Here is a 16,134-nt window from a genome sequence, read left to right as displayed (position 1 = left end):
TATTTATTTAGTACAAGGTCTACAAGGTCTCATTATGTAGATTGGACTTGTAGTGATTCTCTTGTTTTCAGCCTCTCAAATGCTAGGATTACAGGTGCACACCACCACACCTACTCTTAAATATTCTCTGGGTGCGCTCTGCCTAAGCAGGCACTTTAGTCTGCTGAGCTATCAGGACGGCCCTTAATGTGAGGTTTTAATGTTAATTTGTTGGTTCCAGAAAGTTCTGTGTTCTTTTTCCTTCCTTGTCTTGGTTCTGAAGAATTCGTTGTTGTTGTAGTTGTTTATAATGTATTTGGTACAGGATCTCACTACACAGCTCGGACTTATAGTGACCCTCCTGTTTTCAGTCTCCCCAGTGCTAGGGTTATAGGTGTGTGGCACCACACCCAGTCTTGCTGGCTGGCTCAGTGTGCCCAGGGTTAGGGCTGGTGTGGCATGTGGTGCCAGGGATCAAACACTGGTCCCTGCGCTTGTCTAATCAGGCACTTAGTCCGCTGAGCTATCTTGCCACCACATAAAGAATTCCTTCTTAAATAGAATCGGTGTATTACAGTTTCTTCAGTTATCATTTGCTGTCATATTGGAGCCGTTTCAATGTGATAGTAAAATGTGTAGAGAGTGGCTGGTATCATTTATCAATGTTTCACTTTTTTAGTCAGTTTGAGTCCCTTGTCTTATGACATACGTGCATGAAAGACTGGAAGGCTGACAGGAACTGGAATGGGCTGATTGCTCCTCGCCAGGGCCAGCTAAGTCTCTGTAAGGGAGTTTCCTCAAGGAGAGCAAGACTTATATATAGATGGACTGTTCTGGCTCTTTGTAATTCAGAATGATTACTTTCCTCTGGGTGAATTTAAAAATAGTTACTTTTCCTTTCATTCTTTCAAAGTCATGAGGAAAATTCTCACTGTGAGAAACTTTGGAGCTCTTTGAGGTGAAATCTAGGCAAGTGTGGCATCTGCCAAGACTGATGCTCTAGCAGTTCTTAATTCTCAAAGCAGTCTTTCTTAGCTTCCAGCATTTGGTTTAAATTGCCATTTAAATATTACTACCAGTTATTCCAGCACCTTTGTTCCTAGTAAGTGGGCCTCACTTTGTGGTTGTCTCTCTAGACTTTGGGGTCCTTATTTGTCCTGTGACCTCAATTGTTTTATCTTAGAAGGAAAAGTCATTGAGTTTTCAAGCTGCTTTTCTTGGAAAGGGCAGGTTTGTTAGCTTCTTGTGAGCTGAAACTTGAAAGCCCAGTGAAAAAGTAAAGTCAGATCTTTTATGTCAGACATCAGTTTAATAAGTGGAGGTGTTTATTTTGGTTAAGGCCCTCCTCCCTTGTTGTTGGAAGGTATGCATAACAAAATTAACCACATTTAATCATTTTTTAGTGTACAGTTCAGTTTCATTAATTTACAGTGTTGTGTATTTATCACTTCTTTTCATCTCCAGAACTTAGTTTTCATCTTCCCAAACTGAAGTGCTGTGTTCCTTACTGGCTGGAAACCTACCATTCTACTTTTTGTTTAGGAGTTTGGCTAAGCACTTCATATGAGTGGAATCATACACTATTTTCTTGTTGTATTGCTTTATTTAACTTAGTGTTTTTAAGGTAAAAAATAAGTAAAACTTCTAAAAGAAATTATTGCTGTATTCCTCTTTTGCATGTAATTAAGTTGTTAACAGTTGTCTTTTGTTGTAAGTTTGTGACCTAGGTCAGTGGTGTTGCTTATTTGTTGAGCTTCAAGAATGGAGGAGTATGCCATCTCAATGAATACTAAGCTTCTACCTGAATTCTCTGAAAGAAAAACTTACTTGAATGTTTTATTTACTAATGTTCATGTAAATTGCATTCATTCATTCACTCATTAAATGTATTTTGATTAAAATGCAGGACTGTTAAAAAAATAAAAATAAAAGTCTTCTTGTAAAATAATAGGTTTTCCTTCTGCCAGTGTCAATCAGAAGGATGCTTTCTATAAATGTTTCAGTAATTATTTCCTAATTGATTTATTCTTATCAGCTTTGAACCAGAATCATACTGAAATGACTTTGAAAGTTAATCATACCACTACATGTCTATAATAGAATATGCTGTAATGAGGAACTGATGTACAAAAATAGTCCTAAATTGTAATTCTAGTAATTATATTTTTCATGATAGAGGTGATATTTTATTGATTGTATTATTCATCGTTCATTGTGAATAAAGAAAATATGTGTATTTATGTATATTTATATGTTTATATATAAATATATATATTTATATATGTATATATTTATATATATATAAAGAATGGAGGAGTAGGGCCGGGGAGATGGCTCAGGGCCTGAGTGTAATCCCCAGTTCCACCAAAAAAAAAAGGAGGAGTAAGGAAAGTCCTTTAAAGACTTCTTCAAATATAGCTTCTCTAGCAACAATGGAACACCCATCTCCGATAAGACAAAACAAAAAAGGAGGATATTAAGGCCTATTTTGTAGTGAAAAAAATATATATGCATATATAAAATAAAATAAAATATAATAGATATACAGCTACTTTCTCTTAGTTCAATGAGAAGAAAGGTTTGTACTGATATTGTTTAGACAAGATACCATGTCTGCATCCTGTCCTGAATAACTACTACAAAGACAACAATATGCAATGTATTAGTTATTGTAACTGTCCTACTATCCTGTTTTGAAACTGTTTCATTGCTATTTTTTCTCATTAAAATGAATAAAAAAATTTTAAAAAAGAATGGAGGAGTTAGGTATGGGATAGGGTTGGATGTGCGTGAGATATTAGACAATTTTTAACTCTTTTAAAGTGAAATGTTTCATAATTTGTTCTAGGCCTTCAAGTGTTGTGTCATTGTCAACTGAAAATAATACAGAGTCTGTTTCATTTGTGGTTGTTTTGTGGGAAATGCCTTATAAGTAAGGAGGATTTTTTTCTTTATTACTCTTGGAGCTTCAGTTTCAGCTTTTTTTTTTTTTTAAATCTGTTTTACTCTTAGCCATGACGAGCTTTTATGGCTTCTGGATGGACCTTGATTCTCCCGGGCTGTGTATTGTGGAGAGTCAGCCTGCCTGCAGACTGGAAGCTGGTGTGCTCTTGCACTTGGAGGCACAGCCAGATTCCCAGACTCTGAAGTTTACCTAGCAATTTCACTTTGTGAGAGGGAGTATTACCTATCCTTTGGTGAAACATAAATTTGTTCCTTACTATTTAGAGTAGGTGGAGTTTCATTTTGCTGATACTTGTATTATACAAGTTAGTCTTTTTAGAAGAGGCTGTATTTGCCTTTTTTGGCAGGGGGGTGGGTACTGGGAATTGAACTGAGGACCTTGTGCTTGCCAGGCAGGCCCTGCGCTTCTGAGCTATATTCCTGGCCCCTGTATTTACTGTTTGGCTACACTTAAAATTCAGGTGACTTCAGATTGCCCTTTGCAATAGAGATCTCATTCATTCATTCATTAATTCATTTATTCATTCTTTTCTTTTTGAGACGGTTTTATTTCAGACTGGCCACTAACTTTCAGTGATCCTGCCCTAGCTTGCTGGGTGCTGGGATTACAGGCATGTACCACCATGCCCAGCTGAGATCTATTTTATATGATTTTCCTTCTTTCTACTCTTTTACTAGAGGAAAGTTAACTTTTGGAAATACAATTTTTCAGGCTTGTTTGTTCCTATAGTAGTAAACAATAGGGAGAAACAGTTTTCTGTTTTTTTAGGTTTGCTTTTAAGACTTTTTTAAAAACAGTAAATAGGATCAGTGAGACTGCTTCTAGAATCCATTAAAATGCTCTTGAGGGCAGGAATGTTAAGTTTTGAGAATGTATTTATATTCTCTGATTTCCCTTTTCTTTCATCTTTTTATTAATTTTTCAGTTTAGTATTTAAAAATATTTGCATTACAAACTGAGAGGTGATATGTATATTTAATAGATTTTTATAGGACCCTAGATATTTGAAAAGTTCTTTTGAAGATCATGTTTACAAGATTGTTTGCCTATGATTTTAGTCATCTATACATTTTAAAATTATTTTTACTTTCTTCTCCATGTAATTATATTGTTTCCAGGAATATTTAAAAAGATCAGATTCCATATCTATTAGCCATGCTCAAAATGCAGTACATAAGGTTTACAAGTAAAATTTTTATTTATTTAATATGAGTGCCTGCTTGTAAGCCACGTACTGTATTCTGCATGCTGAGAATATTCATGTGAATGAAGCAAAACCTCTACTTTCATAAAACTTACCACTATTTTCATAGAGATGGAGAAGCAAGATGTAAAATGTAAAATAAAAGCAAAATTCTGTTAAGATAATTCTTTTATCTTCCTTTTAAAGGTTGGACCTTTTAAAAATAATCAATTTATGCCAGGTGTGCTGGTGCACACCTGTAATCTTGTCTTTCTGTCTCTAATTTAGAGGTTTATAATTTGTTTCATACTAGATATTCAAGCTTATTAAGCATTTCTGGAACAAAGGTATTTTTCCCTTGGAATGTATTCAAAAAAGGATATGTTGACTTTCAGATACACTAAAATGTAGAGGGTGTCTCAGATTGGATTTTCTAGATAGTTATGGTGTACTAACTTCCGTATCATTTCATTTATTTTTGAGTCCATAGGTTTGTGCATGCTGATCAAGTGTTCTCCGCCTGAATTATATGTACTCCTAACTCTGTAATATTTAATTGTATTAATGTAGCTCCTTGTGTCTGAAGTATTTTATTATGGAAAATTTTAAACATATCCCTAAATAAAGATAGTATTTTCAACCCCAGTATACCTGTGAGCACTCTGCTGGGCTTGTTTTATCTTTCTTCCTTCTGTGTGTGAAACTTTTTGTTTGAAAACAGGGTTTGCTGTGTAGTAGTTCAGACTGGCCTTGAGCTCACTATGTAGCCCAGGCTGGCCTCGAATTCATAGTGATCCTCCTGCCTCGGCCTCTCAATTTCTGGAGTTATAGGTGTGCATTAACAGGCCCGGCAGTGTGCAGAATATTTTAAAGCAAATACTGAACATATCTTTTTCATACTACTATTTAACAGACAAGGACTATTATTTTTTTCTTAAATCAGCACAGTATCATTCATATCATATTTACTCCAGTTTAAGGTAGTCTGATATGATTATACAGTCTGGATTCAGATTTTCTGTTTATTTAAAAAATGAGTTTTTGCACTTGGCTAGTTTGAGTCAGGTTCCAAATAAGTCTTTTTTTTGAGACAGGATCTCAGTATGCACTTCATGCTGGCTTGAATTCACTTTGTAGCCTAGGCTGGTCTCTTTACTCACAGCAGTCCTGCCTCAGCCTCCTGAGTGCTGAGATTACAGCAGTGCACCACCATGCCTGACTTTCCAAACAAGTCTTGATTATTTTTCAAGTTTATTTTTTATAAACAGTTAAGGCAGTGTGAAAATACTTTATTAAAAACTATTCTAGGAGAGTGCTACTATTTGACAGTCATTCTGGGAGTTGGGGAGATAGCTCAGTGGCATAAGTGTCTGCCTGGCAAGTTCAAGGTCCTGAGTTTAAACCCTGGTGTCGTATGCTGTGCCAGCCCTAGACCCCAGGTGCAATGCTGCCCACTGAAACTGGACATGGTGGCGCACACCTGTAATTTCAGTGCTGGGGAGGCTGAGACAAGAGGATCACTAGGAGTCTAAACTGAGTTGCGAGACACTGTATCAAATAATTTTTTTTTTAAAGTTCTGTCTGGAACTTAATTTAGTTTTCTATACAAGAAGCTATTAAAAAGAATTTTTTTTTATGATTTAAGAAACATTATAGGAAATCTTCTAAAATCCAGGGGTGGGTATATTTCCATTTGTCTAAAAGCCTAGAGAGTGGACGTTTGAACTGATTTTGTTTAGGTTTGCAGGAGACCATGTCGCTGTAGATCCCATACAGCACTTGGGCCTATTTTTGGAACTACTTGTGTGCATTACACTATGTATCTAGTCTCTCGGGAATTAGCTTCCTCACCGTAAGATAAGAAGCGATGCAGTTTTTAAAGTTTTTAATTTTTATGTTTTATTTTACATTTGTCCTTGACTTTAACAGGATTCTCAAAGTTGGATTGGTGGAAACAATGAACCATTGACTGGCTTTACATGGAGAGGTGGCTGTGAAAGAGAAACAACAGGCATACAAGTTTGGAATGAAGTATTTGTGATTGACAGACCTAATGGGACAAAAGTAAAATTCTAGTTATAGTTTTCTATTTTTTTGAACTATTTCTCTATTAAAAATCAGAACATCTGATAACTAACATGCAGATTATATTAGAATATGTATGTTGTATTTTCTTCATCTAATTTCTGCTTGTGACATTTATAATTCAGTTTCTGATTTTTTAGAGTCATTTTTGGTGACTTTTACTAAGTATTTTGAACTTTTGAATTCCTAGGTGGCTGTGCTGCTAATGGATACCCAGGGTGCCTTTGATAGCCAGTCAACTATCAAGGACTGTGCAACAGTTTTTGCTCTGAGCACTATGACTAGTTCTGTCCAGGTGAGGCATGAGATAAGTGGTGTGACCACCTCACATAACTTGCTTACCTTTGGCCTTCCTCAGAATGTCCTTTGATAAAGAAAAATTTAAAAAACAATTAAAATTAAAGACAGCTGTCTGTTTGTTACTGGTTATTTACATTTCCATGCTTGCTGTTCTAGCTCCTAATCTGAAATTCCATGCAGCATTTTTATTAGTTAGCAAAAGTAGTAAACTAATAGCTAGTTCTTAAATTTTAACATCTTTTTTTTTTTTTTTTTTTAAGGAAAAGATATGATGTTACTGTGTGTTTGGTGTAGTTGAACTCAACCAAGTAGCTGCCAGATAGTGTTTTGGTTCTTGGCAAACCAAGTCTGGTTTCTATCTTTCTCATTGATATCTGTGACAACTTGTAAACTAAAGGAGGTAGAAGCTTAAGGATTAATATTTAATTTAGGAAACTTAGGTGATATATAAACTAAGTATTTGATGTTAAAAGAGACAAAAATCCTTGGTTTTTCACTTTGTGTTTGGTGTTCTATCAAGTTTTAGTTTTTTCAAATGAGGCTATATCTTTTCTGTACATTATAGTCTAATTGTACTAATTAAACCTACACATATTATTTTGTATTTTTTCTTTTCTGAAATTATCTATGGTTGATAGGTCTCTGGCTGAAAAATTAATTATTGAAACTTATTTGTATTCTCCCAAGGCAAGAAATTTTACTTATTAACAGCAGTTCTTTTTATTTTTTTTCTCCTTAGTACTGAGGTTTGAAGCTAGGGTTTTCACACAGAGTTACATTCCCAGCCCCTCTTTAATTGTTAATTTTTGAGGCAAGGTTTAGTTGCCCAGGCTGGGTTTAAATTTGTAATCCTGATGCAGGGGCCGAGGGTTTGATCCCTGAGTCTCCTGTTCTGGCCCTGCCCCAGGGCGCGCTGAGACAGCAAGACAGCAATTGAGAGTATATACGTGGTGGCATGCACCTGTAATCCCAGCATTTGGGAGGCTGTAAACAGGAGAATCACTAGGAGTCCGATCTACATAGTGAGACCCTGTAGACCCTGTACTAAATACAATAAATAAATAAGGAGAAAACCTGATAGTGAGACCCTATAGGCCTTGTACTACATACAATAAATAAATAAGTAGAAAACTTGAAAAAAAATTGTAATCTACCTTAGTCTCTCAGAATGCTGGGATTATAGGCATGTGTCACCATGCCTGGCTTTGTGGCCCTTCCTCCGTAATACTGTCAAAATGTCTCACAACTTCTTTAGTGCTTTCCGGTTATGTCTGGAACATGTAATCAGTCTGTAAATTCCCATTTCTGTCCTTGCACAATTTTAGGTACCTAGGTGTCAGGGTGGGTATTAATATAAGTTAAAGGAGGGGTACTTTTCAGAATGACTTCTATTTATCACAGGCCTGGGGATATGTCACTACTTACTAAGTGCTGTTGTCAGGGGCCCTCAGTGCCAACTTTCCATTTTCTACAATCACACAAAATGGTATTCATAATTCCTTTGAGGCAGGCAGAAGCCATGCCCCTATATATATATTGTCACATTTTAGCCCTTCATGTTAGCTGACTTTTTAGAACTTGCCTTAAATTGTAACTGGGGAGTTCTCTGTTCTAAAACTTGACATTTGGGATTCTCTTGTTTATTGAACTTTTGGATACTTCTTTGGACAGTAACATTAGGCTACTCAGCCATGTTCTTATTTGTAAAATGAAGATTTTATCCATCATGCTTGTCTCACATGTGGTGGTTGTATGTGGTTAGAGATGAGATATAAATGAGATAATATATATGAAAGTGTGGATGATGCGTAGCCAAGAAGATAAAGATATTTGTTACTGCTTTTTTCCCTGGTCTTTGAGGGTAGTTTTGTTAAATAGGATCTGGCTCGTAGATGGGTAACAAATGAGTCTCTGTTAAGGATGAGGCAGTGTGCTAAGTCCTAATGATCTAAAATATGCAAGTCTTCTTTCTTTACTACTTTCAACCTGGCCTTGACAGTAAAAGGATCTGGACCTACTTTCTAAAAGCTGAAGTCTCCATGAATAAAAGTAGATTGGTCATGGCGTGAGGTTTTAATTAATTATGAAGTTTAACCATCTTAATCATTGATCACTTTTTAGAGAACTCTGTTTGGAATTGATCCTTGGCTGGGAATACCATTTTAGGTTTTCTGGTATATACTGAGTGCTTATATTTTGATATCTAAGTTCATCTAGATTATCTGTTTGCTATTAGAACAGATTGTTTTCTGTTTGTGGTAATGTTGTTAGAATGAAAAACTTTAAGCACAAGTGATGCTAATAGCTGCCCACTTTTCTCCTGTAGTAGCCTAAGTTCTTTCATAAAGGTCTATGTATTAAGGAATGGACCTAAAGTATCTTTTTTTCCAATTTCTTTTCCTTGAGGATACTTTAGAACCACCATTAACAACTCTGTTCTAGGTGCCTTAAACTCAAAAAAATAAATTCTAGAAAGGGCAAGAGTGCCACCTACTGTTTTTTTAAATTCATTTCCACAGGCTGGTGAAATGTACATGTTTAGGCTGATGAGTTAAGTAAAAAACAGAGCTGCATTAGAGTGGATGGTGGTTTGAGATACTGAATAGCCATATACTTTGTACTGGGCAGGGATTTATTTTGTTTCATTTTGCTGGAAATCGAGCCCAGGGCTCCCTGTGTGTTGGAACCACTCCCCTACTGAGGCAGCGATACTCACAGTCCTAGGAACTTATTTTTATAGAAATTTTGCCTCTTAAATTCACCAACTTAGAACTGTGATTGTGGAAGCAACCTTTACTTTTTGTTTTTTTCAACAATCATTACATGGCATTAAGGAAACTTTTTTTTTTTTTTCCAGACAGGGTTTCCCTGTGTAGCTTGGGCTGGCCTTGAAACGCATAGTGATCCTTCTGTACACCATCACACCTAGCTAAAGAGCATTTTGAATAGGAGGAAAAGAAGCTATCATATAGTTTTTATCTCTAACTCTTGTAGGCTACCAGTAGTCCTGTACTTATGGCTTTGTACATACATATTTTATCACCTGCCTCCACCTTCATGTTTTATCTTGAATGTTAGGAAAAAAAAGAAAATCTTTTCTGGTTAACATAGTGACTAAGTGATATATTTGTACTGTTATCAAATAACCTTCATTTTCACAATGAAAGTTACATGTAAGTTGGATATCAGAATAAACACTAATGAAAACAAAACAAATTTTGTTTTAACAGGTATATAATTTGTCTCAAAATATTCAAGAAGATGATCTTCAACACTTACAAGTACGAATGTCTTGTTATATACCAAAGTATTAAAATTTATTTCTAACTTAGTGTTAATTTATACTTGGAAGCCTGTAAAATTTTAGCAGAATTAAATGTTACATAGTTTTAAACTGATACATGATTTCTTTACTAGAAAGTTCAGTGTATACTTGATGTGTTAGAAAGTTAACTGCAAAAATAAAAGAAAATTAAATGTGGCTTTCCATTGATATTAAGGGCTCTGACATCTGGTGCTCTGAAACAGAACCATTTTATAAATGTCTTTTATTCTGCATGAGGGCTTATTTTAAATAATATGATTTAATAGTTATTTACAGAATATGGAAGACTTGCCATGGAAGAAATCTATCAGAAACCATTTCAGGTAAGTAAATTATCATTTAAAAATTTTTTCTATGAGAAACTATCGAGCCACCTTAGCTTATAAATTATTTTAAGATAGTCATGTCATTTTTATAATATGATAAACTGTAAAAATGTTTTAGATTTACTTTTTGTGGCATATTAAAGTTGAACTTATGCCTTTATTATTTACTTATTTATACATGTTTGAAGTAAATAATTGTTAACATTCCTTATGTGAAGTTGATACATGTATATAGCACAGTTTAATTCCTTTTTTTAAAAATTAACCTCCCTTCCCCCACCTCTCTCTCTGTCATCTCATAAGCGATCTATTTTGGCTTCACCTGGGACAGTTTCAGGTAGTTTATTTTTTGAAGCAAGTATAATTTGCAGGCTGCTCTTGGTGTTACTTGGTTATTTGTAGTTAGAATGAGGGAGAATGACTCTACTATGTTTGCTTACGAGTATCTAAAATTCTTCCTATATAACATTGACAGTGATTATGAATGTTAAGGAATTTATATTCATTTTGGCTCTACCTTGTGTGGCTAGTAGCTTGTGTGTTTCAGGTGATCAATAATTGGGCAGGTCATGGCTTTATTTTATATGTATGAGTGAAATTCACTCTATTTGGATTATGTCTTTCTTTTTCCCCCTGTGGTACCAGAGATTGAACTTGAGACCTTGCGCTTGCCAGGCAGGCGCTTATGACACTGAGCTATATCCCTGGCCCCTGGATTATGTCATTTTTCTCTTCTCTTTTCTCTCTCTTTTCTTCTCTCTTTCTTTCTTTCAATCTAGGGTAATTTTGCCATCTGGGAGTATTTTAGGTTGTCACAGTTGTGAGAATGTTAATGCTCCTGGCATGTTGTGCCCAGAGACCAGCATTTCTGTTAGGACAACCATGCATAATTTGGGATTATGTGGCCCAGCTGGGTGTGGTGGCAAGCACCTGTAATCTGAGCTATAATTACACCCATAATTCATTTATCTTTTAGTTATATAGACCTGATTTAAAATTATGATCTAAATGCCCTGATACTTTGTGTTCATTTGAAAAGTCCTGTGTTATTGAGTGGATGACTGTTTATATGCAGTGAAGTTCTCAAATGGAAGTCATTACTTAGTAGAGGGACAAGGAATGATACTGAGTTAGGTAGGCCTTTGATATAACCATGTGTGTAGTAGAGAAAGAAAGGTGTCAATAGTAGTAACAATTGTGATTTTTCTTAAGATTTTTTCCTAAGAAATGGTTTATTTTTTCTCTATAGACATTAATGTTTTTGATTAGAGATTGGAGTTACCCTTATGAACATTCATATGGTTTGGAAGGTGGAAAACAGTTTCTTGAAAAGAGATTACAGGTAAGCTCCCATTTTCTGGACAGGGGCACATGACGTCAGCCTGGGCAAAGGGGAGGGCTGCCTGGCCTTTGCTTAAACTACTGACCACTTAGTGTCATTGATGTAAAATAAGTTATCCCAGGTTAGCTCAAGTGACTTGATATGTAATTGTTTAAAAAATAAGTTGGTTGCAGTCCTGGGAAAAACAAAAGAACCAACCAACCACAGAAAAAGAAAACAGTGCCCTTGAATCAAAATTAGAAAAACATATTTTTTTCTAGAATAAATACTTACCTCAGTAAATAGATGTTGAAAGAATGCTTTTGAACAATGCTCAACTTTTTGATATATTTCAATTGCTCATGTGTCTTTCTGTGCCAGCTGAGCTTCTGAACATTATACATTGAACATCAATGATGTGGCACTCTTGCTGAAAGGAATGCTGCCTTTTATTGAGAGACACCTATTGAGCCAGAAAAGGAATCTTGAATAGCTGTTTCAACATTCTTTTTTAAAAATATATACACAGTGAAGCTAGGGTCCAGAAAAGCATTTGTCTATGGTCGCTTAACTAATTACTTGATAACTAGTGCTAGAATCCAAATAGCCTCACTCCTATACTGTATGTCACACTAAGATATTCCCGAAGAGTAACCTCACCAGCAGGGTCATGATCTTTTATCCCTAAAGGTATCTTCTTTTAGAAATACTTGGGAAACTTGCAGGCCAGATACAGATGTCTCATTTGACATCTGTTCACATATACAGATGATACACAGAAATCACTGTAATATTTTTTCTGTGTGATGAAGCATTTGGTTTCTTAATCATGTTCAAAGATTTGAGGTATAGTATGATTTGTTTTTTTAATTTTAAAATACGATTAAGACCAACTCCTTATTCTTGTTATTTGAAATGTATTTCAGAACCTTGAGATAATTTCAGTTACCAGTTTTTCTCTTGGTTTGTTGAGAGGAAATTAGCACAAAGTACATCAGGCATACTAACTAAGCACTAAAGGCAACATTTTACAAGTTTGTTGATATGATGCATGTATTTGGAAAGTTGCTTGTGTAAGATAAGCATAACCTTGTAACCGGTACCCAGAAGCACCAACCTCCATACTAGTTACCCCTAAAATCTTGTCCAGTATCCTGACTTCTAACAGGTCTGTTTTTGTACTTTGTATGAATAAATCACATAGAGAAATTATTCTTTTTCATGTGTCTAGCTTTTTTATCCAGTGTATTGTTTGAGATTAAGCCATGTTGTCTGTAGTTTAGTTCATTTATTCTCATGGCGATACAGTATTCTACTGAATGGATAACTTTTTCCATTCTCCTTTTGATAAAGATTTAGGTAGTTTTGAAAGGGTTAATTAACACTTCTTTTGCTATAGTGGCTTTTGAGAAGAATCTTTGGAAGAATATGTGAATTACATTTGGATGTTTATAATTATAAATATTTGTAAATTTAAGATTTTCTTTTAGAAAGTACATAGTTCTTTCTCTTCTCAAAGCTCTGAACTAGCATACATTATAGGTAAACATGTTAGAGAGAGCCTTGAAATAATACAAACTTCTAAGCTTCTTTGAACTTCCTGGGAACCTTTTAATTTTAGTTCTTATTTTTCTTAGGGGCTAATTAACTTTTTATTTATGAGAAAAATAGTGTCTTACTTTGACAACATAATTAAGGGCACATTATGATTTTATAAGTCTTAACCATATCTTACTATCTTTATGAGTTAGTTGATTATTTATGTTTCTTGGTATCTACGGCAGCTTATTAAAGAAAAAAATCATTTTTGGGCTAAGAAAATTTGGAGTTCTACAAAGTTTCCACAAATGGGTCTTTCATAGTTTTTCAGATTGTCAAATACTCTGGAGTGCCATGTGAGTTGGGTATACATGCATGTGACTGTGTGTATGTGTTTACTGTTTTAAACAATTTTCTGTCTCCTTTTTATGCCATTACCGTATCTTTTTCTACCTATAGGTAAAACAAAATCAACATGAAGAGCTGCAGAATGTAAGGAAGCATATTCATAATTGTTTCTCAAATCTGGGTTGCTTCCTTTTGCCCCATCCTGGTCTTAAAGTTGCAACTAATCCTAGCTTTGATGGGAGATTGAAAGGTGAGAGTTCTCATTCTTTTCAGAACTTTTTAGGTACTGAAAGCTTTTTTAAAATATATAATTCCTTAAGTGTTCTGTTTTATACTAGAGAATATCTTGATGCATCGATGATGATTGTAATGATAGTAGTATTGTCTCTAGCTTTCTTTTGATTGTCACTGTCTAGCATATTGATTATTTTATCAGAACATATTATTTTATCAGAGCTTAAATTTTGAAGGCTGAGATTTAATATTTCATATGATTACAGACTGCTGAAAGCTTTACCATTTTATTGTATTGATGTAGTCAGGTTTAAACCTCTTTTCAGAGTTGAAGTATAATTTTATAATTTTATGTTTATTTTAGGATTATTTTCACTGTAGTGACAAAAGACTTGAGGATTGACAAAACTTTTATATAGTGTGGCTAGAAAAACAGTCTAGTATTAAATTTTAATCTCTGGAATTGTTGACCTGTTTTGAATAGGATATTTTCATTGATACTTAATGTGGAATTTGGTAGTCCATAGAATTACGGGGGAATGGAGGAAACAACATAGCAGCGTAATGGAAACTATGTATTTTTCCCAGGAGATATGGCATGTTTGAGTTTTGTTAAGTGATTCTACTTATGTAATACTATGTGTTTATTTCATAACACAATTTTATGAATCCTTATCAATAGCTACTTGATTCAAAGTTTTCGTTTTTTTTTTTTTTTTACTAATAATGGCCAATTTCATGCCCATCAGATATTGATGAAGAATTTAAACGGGAACTTCGAAATTTAGTTCCATTGCTGCTTGCCCCTGAAAATTTGGTAGAAAAAGAGATAAGTGGATCTAAAGTCACTTGTAGAGATCTTGTAGAATATTTTAAGGTAGGTGGACTCTTAACATGGCTTTGTCTAAACTAGAAATATAAGCAATTTAAAACTAATTTGTATGGGGCCAGTGAGATAGCTCAGTGGTCTAAAGCACTTGCTTTGGCAAGTGCACAGGGACCGTGGTTCGATCACTGGCACCACATGCCATGCCAGCTCTGCCCCTACGGTGGGCTGAGCCAACCACACACACACGAAAAAGTTTATACTTAAAACTAATTTGTATGTGTAAGAAATGTCTTAATTTATTTTATTTTGTGTTTTTCTTTGTGTTTGTTTGTTTGTTTGTTCGTTTTTGTGGAATCCGGGATTTAACTCAGACCCTTGTGCTTGCCAGGGAAGCACTTATTCCACTGAGCCATCTCCCCGGCCCCTTAATTTATTTTAAAGTAAAAAATTTTTTCTGTCTCAAATCGTGTATCAACATTTAAGGAAGTAAAAGAGTACATGTAAACTAGTAATGATTTTTTGTGCAACAAATAATTATCCTGCTTCTCCATCTCCCGTATGGCAAGAAGAGCCACTCATTTTATTGTAATGGCTCTGTCATTTGTGAGTGATAATGGGAATTGAAAGCATAATTTTGCATTCTGAGTTCTCACAAAAGCATTTCTTCAGAGTTTTCAAAACTTGGTAAGAGTAGCTGAAAATATTTTATACTGGCCTTTGAGATCAATTAAATTATTCCATTTTTTTCTCCTGTTCTTTAGCCTTATAGCTTGCCTGTCAGAACAAGAGGACTATAGAGCATTGTAGATGGGAGGGAAAATACCTTTGACTAAGAGTGTCACTTATTGGATACTTGATAACTTGCATATTATACTTGTTTAAGAGTTAATTTTGATTAAATAGAAAGTTAAGATGAAAGTCTCCTGGATGTTGAAAACCGCATCATTTTCTTACTCTTAAACTACAAATTAAGTAATTTTTTCTTGAGCTGAAATGTAATTTCAGCTAAAGTAAAATACTGGGCTTAAAATGTTTCCTAACTTAACTATTTGAGACATTGACAATTTTCACAAAGTGGATGGCATTTTATATAGAAAAACCTTTAAACATATGAAATATAATGTATGCAAATTAGAATGATATTTAGAACTTTCCCTAGGATATTACTTAGTAACAGATATAATAATATGAGAATAAGATTAACTTTGTTATAGTGAGAGTATGATTTTTAAGTCTTAGAATTTTCTTTTAATGGCATGAAATTTATTAATGATTTTCCTTTGGAAATCTTCTGTCTTTTAGGCTTACATTAAAATTTATCAAGGAGAAGAACTTCCACATCCAAAGTCTATGCTTCAGGTAGAGAGAAAGAGAGAGTCTTGTCTGTCTATCTGGGAGTGGGTTCGGGGAGGGAGAGGTGTTTGTATAGTTATTTATGAGGGAGAATAAAGATCTTTGCTTTAGAGAGAAATGGTGAAGATGGATGTGGGAAAAGTGTATTCTTTTTGTATGCATGTAAATTTTATTTATCTGGCAATATATATAATGGATATATATTGTAACTGCAGATTATAGGCTTTGAATATGTACGTATAGGTCACTAAAAATAAACAGTCCTTGGTACTTTATCTTTATTTTTTATTTATTTTTTTTTGACATCAGTTATTTTATTTTAAAGAAAAAAAAAATAAAAACAATGG

The 16,134-nt window shown here is 34.5% G+C and overlaps 1 protein-coding gene across 2 annotated transcripts in view; it reads left to right on the top strand.

Moving 5' to 3' along the window:
• The window catches only part of Atl2 (atlastin GTPase 2), a 72,069-nt gene that overhangs the window by 48,218 nt on the left and 7,717 nt on the right, over nt 1-16,134 (top strand). For both annotated transcript variants that reach the window (XM_004627621.3, XM_023711215.1), the window contains exons 3-10: nt 6,057-6,191; nt 6,403-6,507; nt 9,743-9,793; nt 10,104-10,160; nt 11,413-11,505; nt 13,483-13,621; nt 14,355-14,482; nt 15,737-15,793. In XM_004627621.3, coding sequence (XP_004627678.1) covers nt 6,057-6,191; nt 6,403-6,507; nt 9,743-9,793; nt 10,104-10,160; nt 11,413-11,505; nt 13,483-13,621; nt 14,355-14,482; nt 15,737-15,793 — 765 coding nt within the window. The remainder of the gene's footprint in view (nt 1-6,056; nt 6,192-6,402; nt 6,508-9,742; nt 9,794-10,103; nt 10,161-11,412; nt 11,506-13,482; nt 13,622-14,354; nt 14,483-15,736; nt 15,794-16,134) is intronic.

Source organism: Octodon degus, unplaced genomic scaffold (assembly GCF_000260255.1).
Source record: "Octodon degus isolate 3935 unplaced genomic scaffold, OctDeg1.0 scaffold00020, whole genome shotgun sequence".
Classification (NCBI taxonomy): Eukaryota; Metazoa; Chordata; class Mammalia; order Rodentia; family Octodontidae; genus Octodon; species Octodon degus.
This window is presented reverse-complemented; position numbering and strand designations above follow the sequence as displayed.